This window comes from Mustela lutreola, chromosome X (genome assembly GCF_030435805.1).
Source record: "Mustela lutreola isolate mMusLut2 chromosome X, mMusLut2.pri, whole genome shotgun sequence".
Lineage (NCBI taxonomy): Eukaryota > Metazoa > Chordata > Mammalia > Carnivora > Mustelidae > Mustela > Mustela lutreola.
In genome coordinates, this window is record NC_081308.1 from 95510643 (window position 1) to 95531608 (window position 20966).

General features: G+C 41.9%; 1 protein-coding gene across 11 annotated transcripts in view; it reads left to right on the plus strand.

Moving 5' to 3' along the window:
* Nucleotides 1–20202, plus strand: part of PAK3 (p21 (RAC1) activated kinase 3) — a 256608-nt gene extending 236406 nt beyond the window's left edge. For 9 of the 11 annotated variants that reach the window (XM_059157369.1, XM_059157364.1, XM_059157366.1 and 6 more), the window contains 3 exons: nt 9728–9865; nt 10200–10327; nt 13462–13541. In XM_059157369.1, coding sequence (XP_059013352.1) covers nt 9728–9865; nt 10200–10298 — 237 coding nt within the window. In that variant the 3' untranslated portion in view covers nt 10299–10327; nt 13462–13541. Of the gene's footprint in view, nt 1–9727; nt 9866–10199; nt 10328–13461 lie in introns of all 11 variants that reach the window. The other 2 variants (XM_059157371.1, XM_059157373.1) reach the window with 1 other exon arrangement.
* Nucleotides 20203–20966: the final 764 nt, after the last annotated feature.

Here is a 20966-nt window from a genome sequence, read left to right on the forward strand (position 1 = left end):
ACAGCTCTTAAGAATCACTGGTTGTCAGGAATTTAGCATAGGAAAATGGGACCTAGCCATAGGAAAGCTGCAAGTCTCATTTAGATTGTAATTCAGAAGCAGACAGCTCAAACTGGTGAGTTACGACCTAGAAGACAGCCAAAGAAGAAATTGATTCCACAGCAAGCTAAAACCTGAGACTCTGGCCAGGCAAAGGGGAGGGAAACAAAGATTAAAAAATCGGGTGACCGGGGCCTACTATTGGCCAAGACTGATATGCCCTTATCCTAATATCATCTTATCATTCCTCAGTATCCTCAAAGCATAACTTGGGAATAAGCCAAGGATGCATATGCCTTTTGCCCTAATAGGTACCAGACCTTGAACAAATTAGTTAGGTCCCTTGAAATCAAAGTCCCTTCTAAATAGACGAATCATGGAGTGTGATGTTGGGCATCTGCCTAGTGAAATGTACATTGGCATACCTGATTCTATGGCCTTTTAAATCTGTGTTTTTGCCAAGGGAAAATTACTTCCCCCAGAAAAATCTGAGTTTTCTTCATAACTAAAGAGCATTTCTGACTTTTTCTAACCTGGCTTCAGCATCATTTTAGAAGACCTTTTGCATTCTGGTAAAAGGATACTCTGAGGTATCTTATCCAAACCTCTCAGCAGAGAAAGTTTAACTTGACAAAGCCAGTCTTACCTCTGTAGCTGGGAGAAGCAAAGTGCTAACATCATCCCAACCAGCCTGATCTTTTTGGTGCTTCTTGCTCCTTCCTCCCTTTTCTTCCAACTCCTCTTCTTCTTCTTGACCCTCCTCTCCTTCTCCTTCTCCTTCCATAAGGAATTGCCTCAGTGCTTAGATGGCAAAATTCAGCATCACTTTTTTTTTTAAAGATTTTATTTATTTATTTGACAGAGAGAAATTACAAGTACACTGAGAGGCAGGCAGAGAGAGAAGGAAGCAGGCTCCCTGCTGAGCAGAGAGCCCGATGTGGGACTCAATCCCAGGACCCTGAGATCATGACCTGAGCCGAAGGCAGCGGCTTAACCCACTGAGCCACCCAGGCGCCCCTCAGCATCACTTTTCATCCAGGAGTGGCCGATAAATGTGACAGGATGAGACAAAGATCTTTCTGTTGTCTCTACCAGCTGTACACATTATGTGACTTGAAGAGTGAATCCTATTCCCTGGTCTGCCAGTCAGGAGCTCCATGATCTTGCATGGGTTACTTCCTGTTGGACCTCCATCTCCTCAGCACTCCAAACAAGTGGAAGTTGATGAAATTATTGGTCACCAGTGGACTTCACAAGGCCCTAGAATTCTGTGGAGCTCCTTGGGTTTAAAGGGCCCAAGGGGGAGGTCATGTGGCTCTTGATTCCACCAACACAGGTCCTCTTTCATTTGTTTTCCGTATTAGTCTTCCACATAAGCATGACTTAAATGGAAAGGAGAAATTCACGGGTCTCTTAACTCTGTGTTCTTAGGCTATAGATAAACTCCAGCCTTCCTTGACTGTCAGAAGAGCTGTGGTTTGAGTGGGTATTGTCTTTAGGAGTGCTTTCAGGGAAGTGATCTCCAGGAAAGAGCTCAGAGGTGTTTCATCACCTCCTGAATAAATATGTGTCCCATAAAGAAGGAAGATCCCCCTTTTCCTACTAAGTGAAGACACTTGATCAGGATGGGAATGAAATCTACTGTAGAGGAAACCAGGCTGCCCCACTCTGACAGGACTCTTGGGTGAGAAACCTGGAAAAAGCATCATGGTGATAGAAATGCTCCAGCGATCCATGATCTACACTGTACTCTTGGGTGTGACAGGGGAAGAATCAATCCCATTCTATTGGGTGAAGGGCTGTTCAGCTGACGAACTGCATATGAAGTAGCAGTTGAAACCAGTTTATGTGAGCAATCTAATGTTTGGCTCACAGATCATGCCACATTCGAGCCATTTTGATCCTAATACGGTCATTTGGAAAAGCCCCAAAGAAATGGGGAGTTGGTCCCTACCAGCTCTCATGTTCTGAAATGAAATGTGAGCAAATTTATAGTGTTCAGTGGTACCTTAGAACCAGAAATTCAATGTGGGTTGAAGAGAAAATAGGAGGTGGGAAAGTTGGTACAGCAAAACTGTATATAATGCTTTGAGAAATTTTATCTGGAAAGACCAGAGAAGTGGGGCAATAGCAGCAGAGTGAGGATCAGGTGCCCTGGGCCTCCCCAGTTCTTTAGGCTTTGTCTTCATTTCCCTTCCCCAGTGTCCCACCAGCCACCTTCTCTGCCCATTGTCATTTGGCCCCTGTACTTGCCCTCTGTTCGTCTCCTCCTTCTGCTTCTTGCAGCTTTTCTTCTCCATGTCTAGCTCCATTTTGCTTCACTTCTTGTCTGTGTTTATACTTACCCCCATCCCCACTTCCAGATCCCCTCTGGTTCTCAACCTCGGGTTGCCACTCAGGCTGCCCAGGGTTTCATCCTGAGCACACATTGCTTGCTCCGTGTTTCTTGATAAGCACTATTAATCCTGAGAGATTAGAACGAGCACACCCATTGTCAGAGTCATCTGGTCTTTATTTTCTGGCCATAGTCAGTCCTTGATGTTTGAAGGGAGAGCTCTAAAGCAAGGCCGACACCTAATCAGTCAGTGTTACCCAATTACTTTTTGCCATCAACCTGTAAGGGAAAAGGTCTTTAATAGGTTGATTTTAAAGGACTTTTTAAGGATTAAACAACAACAAGCCCCACCACCATCACCACCACCACTGTATTTTGGTGACAGATTAGAACTACTATGCAAGACAAGTAGGTAACAAAATTATGGCATAATGCTTATTCAGTTATCACACTGGACTGTTGGGATAAATAAGTCAACCTATGGAAGAAAACATCAGTTATAAAGTAATCACTTCTTTTTACACATTTGGTCCCATTCACTTTCTTCTTAGAAAGAAGAAAACATAAGGAAGGAAGAGAGAAAGCAAGGAAGAAAGGAAGGAGAGAAGGAAATGGAAGAAAAGAAAGAGAAGGAAGTGTCAGGACCTTTCATGAAATCCATAAACACATCAGAAGCAGCAGTATGCTCTGGCCTTTGACCTCTGAAATCCCAGGTCATGAGTAAACTAAGCCATAAGCTGTCAAGTCACTCATTGCTAAATCACTCTCGTAAAACACTCAAAGGTAGTTGGAAATTCTAAAATGAGAAAGGAACCAGGATAACAGGAGGCTCTAGGCAACAACAAGAGTACGAGCTGCTTATAAACTCTCAACATGGCTATAGACCCCGGGGAATATAGTGTGAAACCTTCTAAGTGGGGACCTGCCCTTTCTCCCCATTTCCAAACAAGTGAAGAATGACCTCAAGAGAGTCCATTTCCTCTGTAGAGGTAGAGGTGAAGTTGCTGACCATGCCTCATTTCTTGAAGAGCCCTTGTCTGCCTCTGCTAGGAGAATTCTTTCCTCAGAGACTGGGAACAGTGTGAGGTGGTATTTGCAGTGGCAAAAGCACAGACTCTGAGCTCATATTCCCTGGATTCAAATATTGGCTCCCTCATTGGTAGTTGTGCGATACTGGACAAGTTATAATAATCCCACAGCCCTCAGTCCCTTCATCTGTCTATTAGGAGTCATAATCAAGTCTATCTCAGGGGATTGTTGTGTGGATTAAATCACCTGATAGGAATCACTGAATAAATGTTACCTTTTAATACTTTAGATGGACATAGTATTTATAGAGATACTGAGACACAGATGAAAAGCCCTCTTGGTCTTATAGTTCAGTTAGAGTGTTTTGTTAGATTTTTGTCAGCTAGGCTGGGAGCCTTTCACCACGCATAACATAATTTCCATGGGAAAATGTGTTTTGGGTCCCAAATGTTGAACTTAGAAAGAAATGTTTGTACCACACCCCGTCGTCTTTGTAAATTGATTCTTTAGATCAGTGCCGGAGACTCTCATGGTTACTAACACATTGCCATGTTAAGTCCTCTGGTTTGTTTTCTAGCATCTTAATCCAAACTTTATAAAGTGTTATAATGAACTTAAGTCACAAACTGAAGCTTTTTAATTAAATGGTTAGTCCTGTTGCAAACTGCCTTAATGAAAATTTATTGGGTACATATGGTTTGTTTGGGGTCCTCTTTGGAGAAATGTGGTAACTTCTAAGATGACAGCATTGATCTTTTTTAACTGAGGAGATTGCCAACAAAGTCAATTGAATTATTCCTTCAACTGGGTAGGGTAGTTTTCTCTGAAGACTTAGGTAAATTTTAGTTGCACATAGGGGTCAGTGAAAATTGTGATGTTTGTGTGTGATTGCCAAGAGATTTAGAGTTATTAAGAATTCTAGAACATCAGGGATGCCTGGGTGGCTCAGTCGGTTGAGCGCCTAACTCTTGGTTTAGGGCTCAGGTCATGTTCTCAGGATTGTGAGTTCGAGCCTTGTGTCGGGCTCCATGCTCAACGGGGAGTCTGCTGGAGATTGTCTCTCTCCATCTCCCTCTGCCCCTCCTGTTCATGTGCACATGCTCTTTCTCTCTCTCAAATAAATAGATAAATATATCTTTAAAAAAAAATTCCAAAACATCAGAAACTTACAGGTAACATAGATATCACCATGAAGAAAGTCACCATTTTTGGCCCTAAGGTGGACTTTGTCACATTATCAAAAAAGGTCAGTAGGTCACAAGGCCTGCATTGCCTCACTGAGGGAATCAGGCAGATCTTGTTTAATGATGTAGCAAAAGATTAATCAAGAGCACTATCTCTGTGCAAGATCAGTCAGAGAAGACTTCAGTTCTGAACTATGTTTCAAGTTCCAGAGACCATAATTCTCTCCCCTTTCTCTCTGGGTTTACCCGCCCCACAGATTACCATGTTGTGGCCATCTTTTTCCAGTTTTCCCTCCCTTTGATGCCATCCCCTTCCATACTCTGCTCCTGGAGCTCTTTTCCTTCTGCCACACTGAGGGGCAGGTCATCAGAAGTTACCACGTGCCAGGCCTGTGCGACTCAGAAAAGGTGCCTTTGCTCATTCTCTGTGTATCTTCTTTTTTTGTTTTGTTTTGTTTTGTTTTTTTTCCTGTGTGTCTTCTTATATGTTTAATAGTTCCCTTTAGGCTCTGAGCTATAATACGCTGTGTAGCCAAGTCTGGGACATTCCCAGCTCGGTGAAATTGATTCAAATATTTTGGCTCTCATTTCGTTCAGCAACAAAAACATTTACTGGGCATCCGTTTGGGAGCTAGCAGCCATAAAATCCAGAGATACCCATGACACAATTCCTTCTTTCACAGTCCAGGAAGGCAGGCCTGGGAACAAGCAACAGGTGTTTACAATACAATGGGAAAATGGATGTCTGAACAGCTATGGTGGCTGAAAGGAGGGGACAAATGGCTAACTCTATCTGCAGGGTTACCCACGCTCCTGGTTTGCTTGGGTTCACTACTACAGCCCAGAACAGTCCCCAGAAAACCAAGGTGTTGGTCACCCTCTGGGTCTGGGAGAGAGGGAGAAGCCTTTCCTTTAAAGAGGAAATGCCATGTGAACTAGAGCTTAAAGGGCAAAGAGAATTTCACCAGGCATTTCAGGGAAATGGGGCCAGTGTCGTAGGCAGATTTAATAGGACAGTGAAACTGCCTTGCATGGTATGTGAGCTTTGGCCAATGTGTGTACCTAGGTGAGTTCGAGGAAAGAAGGGCACACACTGAGGGCGACAAAGGTGGCAAGGGGCCCAATCATGGAGGACCGTGCACGCCACGCCGCAAGATCCTTACTATGTCCTGTGGACTGCTGGTTTTCGGACAACAGCAGCAAGCCCTAGGTTCAAATAAAGCCTTGCTTGGAAGCCTAAAGAAATAGAGAAAAAAAGAAAACTGTCTAGATTGAAACCTATACGTGGGGGCACAGACTCTCAATGTCTTTACAGTGTATCTCCCCGTCCTGCCTCTTTTCCTTCTCAGCTGTTCTCAAGGGGAATTTTGGGGGAGTCGAGTTGGAAAACCACATGTGTGGATCCCAGTTGGGGAGGGGTAGCCAACAAAGAGCTCTTATAACAGCCAGCTCATTTTCTTTGAGTGTTTTCCCTAACTCAGATAAAACCCAAACGTGATCCCTCAAGCCTCTCTTTTCCCTCAATCTTCCCTTCTGTACGACTTGACTTTGTTAGGAAAACCCTTTCTGCTGTGACTGTTGTAGTAGCCACAACTGTGTTTGTCTCCCATTAGCAAGGCAGTGGGTAGCAATTTTCTTTTTACAAAGATAGTACCCAGCTTACGCACAGGCCTTGTTCCAAAAGTTCATTTTTCAGTTAATCATTTGGAACTCAGAGTTCATTTTCCCATAGAAGCGGCATTATGCGTGGTGAGTATATTCCCAGGCGATTCCACAAAGGCCAGTTTAGCCCCTAATATAACTGAAAGTGTGGATTTTTTGCAATGGAAATTAGTTGGAAATAATACTGTTGCAATTAAAACGAAAACAATAGCTGGAAAAAAAATCGTCTGGGTTTTTGTTTCCCTCAAGGGGTAGAACTTGATGAAAAGCAGGTTTAATCCTTGGAAGACAAAAAACATAGATGAGGAGTTCTGTGTCAAGTTTGGCTGGCATAGCTTCTTACATTTATTTTTTCAGTAATGTTTTGGAGGGCTTTTTTTTTTTTTAATAATAATAAATGCTATCACGTCCATTGTAGAAAATTTGGAAAATCAAAAAATATGTTTGAAACCTAAAGTCACAAGTAATCCTTCCACCCAGAGAGAACCCCTGGGAAAATATCAAGCCCAGCAAACACCAGAGTCATTCTTTTGGTAGAAATTCAGAAGAGGACATGCGTTCTCTGTGAAGCACTATAGAGGTTCATGGCATTGGCTCCATATGCTGATTCCCCTTCAGATCACAGAGCTTTCTGCTCCCGTGCTCCCGTGTGGCCCCAGCCCTACTCAGGCTGCACAACTCTGACGAAGGTCATTTGTAAATTCCTAAATGGAATGGAAAGAGGGGCATGCATTTCCTGAGGTAATGAGGCATGAGCTGAAGAAAGGTGAGGAGGACTATGCGTACTCATGAGGAATGAGATTACGTGGAGGAGAATGTATTGAGCCACAATGCTGAAAGGAAGGTAGGGAAATGAAAGCACGTAAGCATGCAGGCGGACCCAGGGAGCGTGGAGAAGGAGAAAAGAAGGGGATGTGGCTGTGGGTGTGGGTGCTTAGGACTGGGCACAGCTACAGAGCAGAAAAAAAAAAAAAAAAGCAAGTGAAGGACAGTGAACATGGTGGAATTGTGGCCAGTGGAAATAAGACAGTTTCAGCAGGAGGCAACAAATGTAATAAGCACATCAAGTGATTTTCTTTTAAATAAGGAAACAAAGATGGTTTGTGAGGACAGGTGCTTCGCATGCTAATCGTCCAAGAACAGAAACACCCTGTTTGAACTTAATGTAATATATCTGCTATGATCATGCACCACTTGACTTCAGCCTAATCGATGATTTCCTAAAAGCAGTTTATAAATGCATTCCTATTTCATACTGTTCTGGTTTTGTTTTTGTTTTTGTTTTTTAAAGTCAAGACTAGATGCACAACTGACTTATATCTTGGCTTGGAAGTCCCAATAGCCACCCTGTACATTTGCTGTACATCAGCAAAGGAATTGAAAAATCACAAAGGAGGGGTAGAAGGAAGAAGGTATTGGTTTGGAGGAGGCTGTGTTTACATGTGTTGGGTTTTTTTGTTTTGTTTTGTTTTGTTTTTAATGTGCTGGGGGAAAAACCAGAAAGTTTCATCGTACTCTATAGAAACCTACGACATTGGAGTTCTCAGCCATCACCACATTAGAGAATCTCCCTCTATGAGATTCTGGGGCTCTTGTGTCTGGTGAGCTTACAATGCAGAGATTCTGGGTTAAGTGGGCCCCAAGTCCTGGGATAGTGGTTCTCAATGTTGGCTATGAATTGGAATCTCCTGGAGAACTTAAAAATCACCGATGCCTGCCTTCCATCCTCAAAGGTTTCCACTTCATTGGTTTAGGGTGAGAAACTGGGCACATGGGTCTTTTAAATTTCCCCAGGTGATTCCTATGTGCAAGCAATTCTGAGGACCTTTAGTTTGGTCCATTGTTTTAATTACCTAGGTGGATTAAACCGGTTCTCAAGTGTGGTCCTGGAACCAGCAGCTTCCACATTAACAGGGAATTTGCTTGAATACAAATCCTTTGGGCCCCTCTTCAAATTTACAGACTCAGAAATTCTATGGGTGACCTAGGAATTTGTTTTAACAAGCCTTCTAGATGATTCTGATTCATCCTAGAGGTTGACAGCCACTGGACAAAACAGCCCTTCCTAACCTTTTCTAACGTACACCTGTGGAAATTCCCAGGAGGGAGGAGACAAGTCTGTATCAGCTGATGAAAACTGGTCCAGGAAAGGACTTTGATAGAAATACTTATAATAATAATAGTAGGAGCCATTGTGGGCAAAGGGGAAAAGGGTTGGGGTAGGGGGCAGAATAATTGGCTACAAAACCCAGGCAAATTCAGGAGGGAGCATGGCTTCATAACAGTTAAGGCACTGTTCATCTAGGCAGACATAACCCTGGTGGCAGTACCTGTAGGGAAAACTCTTACTTATCCTTCAAAACCCTTTTCAGATGCCAACCTCCTCTGTGAAGCTTCCTCTGAGCTCTAGGGTAAATGGCTTCCTCCTTGTATTGAACACTTACTCTATCCTTCCATTAGCTCTTGTCTCACTGTATTATAGCTACTTATGTCTCGCTCCCTCACTCAATTGTGTGCTCTTTGAAAGCAGGGCATCCTCTTACTCATCTTTGGGTATCTATCTTATTTTGGCCATCATGAGCCTTCAAAAGATGGGTTTACCTTTGTGAATTAATCAGGGACCTGGATCCCTCTCTCGCCCCTGAAGGCAAGGACCCTGGATTCCATCAGCACGCAGTGAGTCCATTAGTCTCTCAGGGGCCAGCCCTACAGAACAAAAATCTCAGAGATCTATTAGCAACTGGTTATTTTTACAGAGGATGCATACTTGTCAGGTTTCAAGACTCCTAATATCAACTTTTCTCATGTTTTCTCTTAGTATAGGTAGACTTTCATGAGAAATCTACTTCTAATCTATAGGGATACATCTGCCACAGGACAAAAGTACTTGAGTCCTTGGGTCTCACAGGTTACTTTTCATCCAGGCCCTACGATCCTCTGGTTCTTTGTGCTTCTCTAATTCTGTAATGTACTCTGTTCATCCCTGGTCGGCTCACCGGCATTCTTCAAACAAGATAAACACTTAGTAAATTACAATCACTTTCGTCACCATGCCCTCTGGAGGTTGTACGCAGGTCAACATGATTGGGTGTACCCATGTTCCCCAAATCTTCAGAGTCACAGATGCACAGGCAATCCCTAGGCTTAATTTCCTAGGTGGTTAATCACTCATTCATTATAAGTGGCTTTGTACTGCCTTAACTCTCAAAAGGACAACCTTATAACTTTATTTCCAACATTTTCATGGTGGGGCCCCTCAATGTCACCTCAGTTACTGCCAAAATGAATGATTTCTAAATGTTATAGACACTTTGAAATATATGCCAGTGTCATTCTCTAAAATGGAACTTTTAAGACCCAGAGTCTAAACTGGAAGAAACTGGATTTGTACCTTCTGTGCCAACTCACGATCCTAATTTGTGTGTGCTGAATGGATTTTTCTGTTTTTTCTTTTTCCTCTTTTTTTTCTTTCCTGTAGGCATTATATCTGATAGCCACTAATGGAACCCCAGAGCTCCAGAATCCCGAGAGACTGTCAGCTGTGTTCCGTGACTTTTTAAATCGTTGTCTTGAGATGGATGTGGACAGGCGAGGATCTGCCAAGGAGCTTTTGCAGGTGAAAATAAAATAGGACAATTACAAAGACAGAGCGATTATATTGAGCTTTTCCATCTCAGCGTGTGACAGTAAGAGAGCTGTGCCAAGAGATGTCTAGTTTGAGTTGGGCTGTACCCATTTGATTTTAGGCCACAGGCACCTAAGTAGGGGCATGCGTCTAAGACATGATTGATTGGCATGTTGCCCTTCTTCTGAGAAGCTGGCGGTTTAATCTATAAATCTTTTTTGTTCTTCCTGGAGTCTTATTTTGCAAGGAAAAAAGAAAACTATGAAACCTCTGGTGTTGCTGTTTTGTTCTAAACTTTACTTGTGCCCCTGGATGTTGTGTGCAGGTGTTCTTGGCCGGAGGTAATTCTCTACATAACTATGCAATTATTTCCATGGCATTTGCTACTCTAATGCTTTACTGGTCAAAGCCCCTTTGCTTGTGATGCCAAATGGCAGGCACCTGCTTGCCTGGGTGAGTACCATCCAGTGGTGAGTGCCTCTGTAACCATTTGTCCTTTTCATGGCTCTCAGGGATTCGTCTAGCTGATGATCATGAGTACCAATTGTGTGTCAAATTCCTTACACACATTATCTCCTCGAATTCTGAAAACAACTCTGTAGGGTAGGTGGGATTATCCAGTGTTACAGATGTAGAAATTGAGGCTTACACAGCCATCGAGTGGCAAAACTGGAATTTGAGCCCCGGATTGTCTGACTCACCCCCGCACAAACCCGCAAACTGATTTAGAGAAAAAAATATATACTTACATGGATAAATTAACACATGCCCAGGATGACACATAGAACTCCAGTGCTGGGGACCATTCTTCGGAACATGTGTCAAGCCCTGGACCCTCCAAGACTGCATATTCTCTCTGTGACTTTGAACACTTAATCCAGTTAAACACAAGGAGCTATTTGGTTACTTAGGGTATTAACCCCAAGCTCAGTCTGTTCCAGGCAAAAAAGAGAAAAAAAAATCATTCTTACTGCTTCTGAAACCCCTCCAGAGATGGAAAGCCAACCCCCAGGTCAAAAATAACCCATCCCAACCCAAATCACACCTGGGATAAACTGAGTTCCAGGAATCAAAAGGGCTACACCTTCACTTTTCTGCTGTGAGCATTTCACAGGCTGTTCCAGGGGCTTGAATTTCAAATCTGCAATGGCCCTTCATTGATCCTCTCTTTAAGCCAGCTTCAAATCTCAAATGAAAAAACCTGAACTTCAGAGTGCCTCACTCCCACCTCTTCACCGCTCCCACCACCAGAGACACACCCTGGTACACGTTCCAAGGAGAAGTGATGAGATGGGTTCTCTCAATGCAGTTACACAGTTATATAGATCATTGAGTTGGTTCCTTTCCCAGCAGCACTTTGATCTGAAACAGTCAGCTAAGTAATGGGCAAAACTATATTCTGAGTCTAAATTGAATAGTTTGTTTGTTGCCTCTTTCCATTTACATGTTAACAATAACCTGTGTATTGCCCAAAGTCCATAGAACTGACTCCAGCCTATCACTGCCCATTTCAGGGGCTAGAAAACAGAGGAATGCATGACATTCCTCTGCCCTCCCTAGAAGAACTGAGAAAAGACACAGGTCTTGAGTGTTCATGTGCCTTTCTGTATGGCCTAAGTCAAGTCTCTGTCCATCAACTGACGTTTTTTGAGCAACTTCAATGAGCAAGGCTCACTGCAGTGGACAATACAAACCCTAGAGGCATGATTCCTACTCTCTGGAAGTTCACAATGTCCTTGGGTATATGAAAAAAACAACACAAGGTTTTTTAAAGATTCTTCAAACCCAGGGGCTAATCCTACAATAAAGACCATGGTTGATTAGAGAAATACTTCTATAGGTGATGGTGATCAGAAAGTGTCTACAAATGGGGAAGAGTTCTGCTTAGTCTTGAAGGACAAAGCAGCTTTAACTGGTTGAGGTAAACAAGGGAAGAGATTTCAGATGGAAGGATTATAGTGTGACCTAAGGCATAGGTTGAGGCAAGGTTGAAGGTCACAGAAAATAAAGCAGACAGCCAAAGCAAAGAGGTGCAGTCAGGAGACTGTAAGAGATAGGGCCATAGAGGGTCTTGAACACCAGGCTATAGAACTGGAGGGGCTGTAGCCAGTGGGAAACCCTGAACATATCTGAGGGACGACCTGGCAACAGCTTTGTTTAGGAAGGTGAATCTGGTGGAATACAATAAGAATTAACAACAGGACAAAATGGCGGCAGAAAGATCAAGAAGGACTTATGGTTGTAGTCAAGGGTTCAAGTGATTTGGGCTGACCTAGGGAAGGCAAGAGATAATGGTAGAAAGCATTGAGAAGAAGGTACTCGATAGGTGATTACATGTAGAACCTAAGGGAGAAGAAGACAAAAGTGACTTCAGAATATCAAACCAATGGTAGCATGCAGTAGAAGCAAAAATGATGAAGGATAACTACCATGGCTAATATTTCTTGGCCTCTGTATAGCTTATAAGGAACTGTCACTTACCTCATCTAACCATTGTCATAAGCAGAAGAGAGATTTAAATATAGGTTCCGAAGCCTCTGTAGCTTACATCACACGAGTGCCCTGTTTGGGAGCCTTTTTAACATACCTTTTTTAAATGTTGACTTCAAGAGGACAGAAGGACATTTGGGAAGGAGATACCCACTAGGCAAATGGAGAACTAGGACCAGACTCCAGGAAAGGGATTAGGTCACACCATATTGATTTGGGAGTCATCCCTGTAAAGCTGATGAGAGATCAAAACCATGAATCATGGGGCACCTGGGTGGCTCAGTGGTTTAAGCCTCTGCCTTCGGCTCAGGTCATGATCTCAGGGTCCTGGGATCGAGCCCCACGTCGGGCTCTCCGCTCAGCGGGGAGCCTGCTTCCCCCTCTCCCTCTGCCTGCCTCTCTGCCTACTTGTGATCTCTCTCTATCAAATAAATAAATAAAAATCTTAAAAAAAAAAAAAACCATGAATCAAAGTGAGCACTCAGAGGAATTAAGTTGGAAAAAGAACAGGATGAGCACTGAGCTCTGGAAGGTGGGAGAAGGAAGGGTAAGCAGGGAAGAAGCTAGAAGGAGAGGAGTCAGTGAGTGTGCATGGGCAAGAGAACCAAGCTGTAGAATGTCACAGGTTCCCAACGAGGAAAACTTTTCCAAAAAGGAAGGGGTATTCATTTGTATTACATACTACAGAGGGGCCAAAAGAGAAATGGTGGAAGCACAGCTCTGGGTTTTAGCATTTGAGAAGCCATTGGCTTCAGGGTCAAGGGCCCCCAAAGCATGAGAGCTGCCCCAGTTAAATGTCTCGGTTTGAGACAATCAGCAAATGAGATGGTTGCAAACATAGTGGACTTTTCATAAGACCCTCGACTCTGAGTTTCTGGCTCTGCCAATCAGCTGCCATAGGATTTCATGACCCTGAATGACAAGAACATCTGAAGGTCAAAAGCTGGCACTGTTTTTAATAAAATCATGTTTAATCAGATGCTCAAGATACATTTATCTGAGTGAAAAAAGGGTTGCTTGACAATGTAAAGTAATATACTTGTTGGAGGAAAGGATCCCAGTAATTCCTCCTCTTCTTTTTTTTTTTCCTTTTGTAGCATCCATTTTTAAAATTAGCCAAGCCTCTCTCCAGCCTGACTCCTCTGATTATCGCTGCAAAAGAAGCAATTAAGAACAGCAGCCGCTAGGACTGCGAGCCTTACCCCACACCATCTCCCTCTTGAGTAAGACTGAACTGAAACTCTGCTGCAGGAAAAGATGGAAGAAAAGACAGTCAACTGGGGTGGGGGGCGGGGATCTTTAACTTTCAAATGAATAGAAACTTCTTATAACCCTTTTTCCTACTCCCTCAGATTATGTAATTTATTTGTAAGCCTGAATCGCAGCCCGACCAGGGCAGCAATGTCGAAGTGGCCGTCAAGTGGTCCCTTCTACCGTGAAGCGAAAGAGCCAGTAGTGAATCCCTTCATTTTGTGCATTCACTTTGAAGAAAAAAAGGGTTTCTCAAAGATGCACACTCCCTCTTCATAGTGTCGTGTTCGTTTTTAAGTTAGAGAGTAGTCCCTCTTGCATTTGAACCTCCTTCAAAACTCCTTACCTAATGTGATGTTTTTCACTTGCATTGTCATTAGATGTCCAGAAAAAAAAATGTCAAAACTTTTTTTTTTAAAAGAAAGCAAAAAGCAAAAAGCAAAAACAAAACCAAAAAAAACCCACAAAAAACAAAATGAAACAAACAAACAAAAAATACCCCAGAGCAAGTACTGTGTGAACATGTGGAAGTCCATGCCCCTAATAGAGTTGCAATTTTTTATTCTTCTTCTATAGTGGTGGCTTGGTTTGTGTACCTGTTTTTCTGCATTTGTATTGGAAAAGGTTTCTTTTCAGGCATTTTTCCAAAAGCAGAGAGGAATATGTATGTTCAGGAAGGGCTTTTAAAAACTGTCCACCCAAATAATGCTCAAATGGTGAGATCCTGTCACATTTTCATGACGATGCTTAAGATAGTTGACGTATCATTTCTGTAAACCAGCTTGTTCATCTTTGTGATGCCTGACAAAGGACACACTAAAACTTATGGCCTTCCTATTGGGTGAGTCCAGGTCCTCAACCTTGGAAACCCTGATAGGAGAAACCATTCTTAAAGCTGGGACTTTCTCTGGGAACTAAAAGGAATGCAAGAGGAGTGTGCAATACTGAGATCTTTGTTGGACAGAAAGAAACAAAAATCAAGAGACCTAATTTAGTCCTCTCTTGTGCTTGTGGGACATAGGCATTGTCAAATAGGCACATTAGGAAGACATAGACCCATTAGCCAACATTTGCTTATGATCAGAATCATGTGACATGTTATAACATTTTTTAAATATCTTAAAAGACCTGGAGAACAGAGATTTTGTAAGTATTCGGCCCTGTCAGGAATGAGAGGTCTGTGAAAACTATATCCCAGTCAACATTTGGCTCCAAGTATTTGCTCCCATTTTCCCTCTGTCTCACTGATTTCTATTTCAGGATATAGCATGGTCAGCCATCATCCTCTGAGCTTTTGAATTTCAAAAACATGTTCAGACAGATCTGGAAATTCTCCAGTAAAAAATAATTAGGGTTTGTACTCATAGATCTCAAGAAGTAGCAGTCCAACCATGTATATACTTATTAAAAATCTAATGGTTGGCACTTCCTGAATCTTCTGAGAGCAGAAAAATATCTGGAGGGTGGCTGCATAGAAAAAGGATAAGCTTCTCTTTAAATGTATTTTCACTTTTGTAAATTCTGCAAAGTAGCCTCTCTAAGCCTTGGAGAAGCTGACAGTTGATGCGATAGAAGGCTTCTTGATTTGTAACATACAAGAATCTGAATAAGAACATATCTACATTCAGCAAGAGAGAGAAAGAGATCAATGGCCTGGGCCTCTCTTCTTCTCTGCTAAGGTACATCTGTCCATCTAACCATCCATCCATTCCTTAAAATGCAAGCAGTTTCTTTAAAGAGTTTCTGCTAACCATACAGTACACGTGTTTATGTTTAGGAAATGGCACCACTGGTGGATTTCCTATTTTCTTTTTTTTGATGATAAAAGTTGAGAGGAACTTGACCCCCCCCCCCCCAGAAAACATCCACAGTGAAAGAAAACAGATGGGAAAAAAAATTAAATGGCAACATTCATTTGAAGCATGCTGTGTTCTACTTTGCAAAAAGGTAGTTGGGCCTGAAATTTTTAATGCCTCACTGTTCTAATGAGAGAGAGAGAGAGAGAGAGGCCTTAGTTTTTATTTCATTTAAAGTTAAATATTTTTTTAATGTTTCATTCCTAGTGCCAGGGAATTCGATGAAATAATACCTGGGGTGTGAATAGAATTCAGTACACTAACTCCACCTTGCCAGTGGAGATAACCACAAAGCTTGTCAGGAGAACCTAGTTTTTGATTAGTGACCCTTATGTCAAAAAGGCCTTTTTGGCAGGGAGAGACCTGGAGCAGTGTTCCAGAAAAATGGTTGCTCTTTGATGCCTTCAGTTTTGCATATTAACAATGAGGAGCCAGAGACTTCTTCACCATATCCCCATTGTACCAAGATTCTATGGTAATATAGTGCAGTAGGATTTATCCTTAAAGATTTGTATCTATGTAATTTTTAAATGAGAACAGCTTCTAAAGCCCCTCCCCCATGTTGGAGAGTTTTGTATATTTCTAATAAGTATTAGTGAGAAGCTGTTTCTCCTGCCAAAATGGTGGTGAAGGATTCATATTGGGTACACTTGAACAACTTGGACTCCAGGTGGTTAATCGTTTATTCCCTTTCTCTGGATTTTTTTTTTAAGCTCATCTTGACACAGATGAGTCTCTCCAGATCTTTAAAGTTGCTAGGGTGCCCAGAGATAATGAGGGCACTTTGTGGAATGTTGATTCCAAAATGTCCTGAGATAGGGATAGGGCAGTGGGAAAGTCAGGGAAGGGTGAGAAGCACAGTAGAGATTATTTATTTAAGAAAGAACATTCATGTTGTAGCAAGGATCCGGTACGTTGTCATAATCCCACAAGGATTTTTTTGGATGACACAATCCCCTCAAATCAGTCACCATGCTGGGTAATGACTTCGTTCTTGCTGATCTCGTCTATGTGTCACTGTAAATATTTGTGTGTCCATGTTCCGTTTTGGCTACTGGTTGGCCAAGTCATGTAAGAAGATTTAACTCAAGTATTTATTCTTTAATTGTGTTACTCAGATTTCTTCAGGCTTGTGGATTGCACCCCCAATGTTGAGTTTTAACCACCTGATCCCCCACATCTATCCCTCCCCTATGAAGCACATTCCATTGCTAAAAGAAAAAGAAATATGAAATTGCTTCCTGTCTTCTGTATAACTGTTTTTGATAGTTTGAGATGTTTGTCTATAAAGGTTATTTCTCAGCTCAAAGATCGTGTAAATAACTATATTCCTTTGCTCAGTGGGTTATTTCTAATGAGGCTGCCAGTTCTCAGAATCTATCAGATCACTTTTAAATAACATAAACAGGGATTACAACTTTGTCAAACTAAGTGCGCATAACGGACAAAGACTGGGAACACAGGTTGTTGAAATCAGTTGTGTTAGGGTGGTGGAATTATGCAAAAACATTTTTTTTCCTCTTAAAATTTCATTTGGTGTTGTTATCATATTGCTTTATAATAAATAAACAGCAGAAAGGGGGCTATAGAGACATAGAGAAGACGCCAGAAGCAGATGTCTTCTGGCCAGAGCCCAGAGCATGCAGGGCACAGATATTTGCTAGTTACAATTAATTCCATAGCCTTCATATTTGCCTGGGTGCTGAGGTTGGCACACACTCAGGTATGGCACATGCTTTCTTAGGGGACTCTTATCTCTAAGTGGAACCTAGGGAGATGTTGCTTTTCGAACTCCCGACACATCCTTCTGCTTTAAAAGTGGCCGCCTTTCACTTGGGCGTGGCAAGGAGATTTCTGTTTAGGTTACTGTAGATTGGGTGGGATGACATTTTATTCACCCCCTTGAAAACATCTGGTTCGGGCATCCCCCCTCTGGCTCATGTTAGCAGATTTTCAGGTTGAATTTTAGAAGCAGAGAAGGATGTATCCCCTAGCTCCCACCATGTCCTTGTCTTGTATCATTCAGGTAGGGTTCTCCTGTTAGTGACCAGTGGGCAAGTCCCTTTGATTTCAATAGAAGTTATGACTTGCAATTAAAAGCTAACTGTGAAAACATGAAGACAAATATTTTGAGCCACCTTTGTCTGTTGGGCCTCAGTACCTGTTAGCTTTGGCCGGAGATGGCCTCCATGTGCTTTTCATGTCATCTGATTTATAGGTTGTGAGCAGTGACTACTGTCGTTTTTAAAGAGCAAGAGGGAGACCATCTATCCCAAGAGAGGAATTTTTCTCTAACTCACCAAAGTAATTGTAGGTGATGAGTTTTATAATGAGATAGCGGTCTCAGATGTTACTCACTTTCCCCAAGAGCCGACTTTATACCTGGAGAACCCACTTTTCATTGACCATCCTCAACATAAAAATGCTTCCAGGAGTTCTGATCCCTGCCTTCCCCACTCAAATCTTCATGGTCCTTTTCTGAGCTACTTACAGTTGATATTCAGGTATACACAGGCATGGCCAGTGATACAAGCTTCTCCCAGTCTCTGAGCAAGAGCAAGAGGACTGAAACTCAGCATTTGTAAATGGATGATCTAATAGGCCTGGGATTTCAAGTGAACTTTACATGCAATTCTGAACATATATTTGCATGTGGCTTGGGAAGGAAAGACATGGTACCTTGGAAGAAATGGAAATATTTTTCCTAAGAAAGAATTTTTCATAAGAGATTTGGTTCCAATATAATCCTTTCTGTTGGTTAGCTTTAATTGTCTCACTCCTTTTCTGACCCTTTACTGACCAAATGAATATTACCCAACTCCTCATGCATTGGGATGTCTGCTTGATATTACACAATATCTCACTGAATCTGCAAATGCGGGAATGTAGCTAGCATCTCCATGTGCATACTTCCATGTGCAAGCCTACGTTACAAGTAGCATTTCCTGCCATGTAGTACAGTCAGACTTGCGGGATAAACTGATAGAAACTGGTTAGTGCTCTCAGAGTTTCCTTGGAAGCTGCCATCAGGTGACTGCAACCAGCAGTGAGGGAGGTACCGTGTTCACGCGGTTTAGTACCTGAGAGGAAATCAACAATTATAAAGAAGCTGGCAGACAAAGTGGAAGGAGTATGAGACTAGGAACAAGGAGACCTGGATTCTAATATAGGGTCTGTTGCTCACTTTTTTTTTTTTTTTACATTAAAACACTTTTCTCAATTTATTTCCACACATGGATACATTGTCTTGCTAAAACATATGATACTCAGTGGTAGACATCATGACACTTCATCCTTCAATCTTCCTTCAACAAATATTTGAGAATTCAAGGAATGTTCTCTATATAATCACAATACTATTACTATACCCAAGAAAATTAATAAAAATTTCATAATAACTTGCAATGTCTGATACATATTGAAATTATCCTAATTGCCTCCAAAATGTCATGGATAGCTGTTTTTCTGAACCAGAACTCCACTAAAATTGACACTGAGTTTGTTTGTAATGTCACTTCCATTTCTTTTTTTAAGTAATGAAATATATTTATATGTTTATTTAATTTTATTATTTAATTATTTTTTTGCTCACTTTTCATAGCTGTTCCTTCATCTGTAAAATAAGGGTATTGGGCAAGATGACATTTGAGGTCTTTCCACAAGTTCTATCCTTTTCTGGTACCGAAGCTTGCCTTGCAAATCCAGCCTGCTATAGTGATGGATGGCAAATATCGCATGCTTAAGCCTGGGTTTCTTGTGTTGCCGCTAAATAATAGAAACATGTAAGATGATGAGGGGGGTGGAAATAACCCTCAAGTAAATGAACATAACACTAGGGAATGTTGATAAAACTTGTGGCAGCCTTCCCAATCCTCACAGTTCTTTTGTTTTGTTGTTGTTTTAATGTCTTTTTTCTGTGGTGTGTTCCCAGTTTCTATTTTCCATATGCTCTGTATGTAGTCTGGTTTTCATTAAACTGTGGCCAGTATTTGCTACTAGAACAGAAATACACTGTCACACTTGCTAGAACGAAACTATGTTTGGGCCTCTCTTTTCCTATGAAGTGATGCTGGGCTTTGTAGACTTTACTTTGTGAATGGCACAAGATGGCAGAACTCATGCATTTAAACGGCTGGGACTATTGAGAGCGAACATAAGCACTTGCAGGTTGCAGAGAAAGAAATGAAAATAGAAGTGCATGTTATTAGCATTGAGGAGTGTTGACAAATCCACTTGTTGGGAACCAAAGATAGCGTTTCTGATGACAACTCCATGGTGATCGGCCAGTTGTAGGACTACATTGCTGGAGAGAGGGTACACTGGAAGTCAGTTAGTCCCAATGCCATGCCTGCTAGCAGAGTGCCAACCAGCCCTGAGTGCGAAATTCAAGTTCAGTGTGTGTGCTTGTGTGTGGTGTGCTTTATGGACCCGCATATACTATATTCATTAGTGATGATAAGACCTTTCACAGAATCCTATAACCATTAGTGTGGGTTGAGTTTTAAATCTCGGGGCATCAGCTGGGAGGAGTCTGATCACAGGGAACTGATGTCTACTGGGATTATATTCATGATATCCAGACAAAACAAGTTGAGGAGGATCTATATTTTCATTTTTTATCAGAGTTGTATCTCATTTGGTTGTGTATTACTTTTGTTCAAATGTGTTCCCTGTAAACCCATGTGTAGTGAAATTCTTCTGTAACTTTGAATTAAAGGTATTTATGGTCTTTTTGTTTGTTTGATTTTTTTCAGAAAGTTATTTCTTTTGTAGACCTGCTGATGGTGTGGTCCCATCCTTCTGACCTCAGCTTCTGACTTTTTTTAAGGACTTTTGTTTCCAATATCGTTATTTTAAATTGTGGTTGAAGCAATAGAAAATTGAAATATGGATTGTGCATGACTGTGTCTTGAGTGTAAAAATATTGCAGTTTGAAACTTGGACCTAAAGTATTGCAAATAAAAATGACAAACATCAACAAACTGGTGCTTCTCTGTTCTTTCACCATCCTGCCCACACCCTTGGCACTGGCTGCTTTACAAGCTCATGGGGAAATGCCCAGCCTTCATAAGCCAAGCAGGAAACATCCTGTGGATTCTGCCACTAAGTAACTCAGGGGGGTTCCATAGGGTGTCCCATGGAATAGCTCAGAACATGGTTTTTACTTGGAATCGCGCTTGTAAGTTCCTGTGTTCTCCCAAGTGGCTCAGCTTGGAGTGAATGTTTTAACTAGAGGAGTCTCGTCTTACTTGTATATCCTTCCAAAGGATATACATTCCCACAAAGTTAAAAGTAACAGACTCTGCTACCATTAGCGGGAGAGATGGATAAAATGTGCACAGGATCTCTCTATGTTAGTTCTTACAACTGCATGTGGCTCTTCGATGATCTTGATAAAATTTCCAATAAGAAAAACAATGGACTACATGATACCTCCATCGTCACATTTCAGAGGTCATGGCAAGGAGGTAGGATGTGGGAGGGATATTGTACCC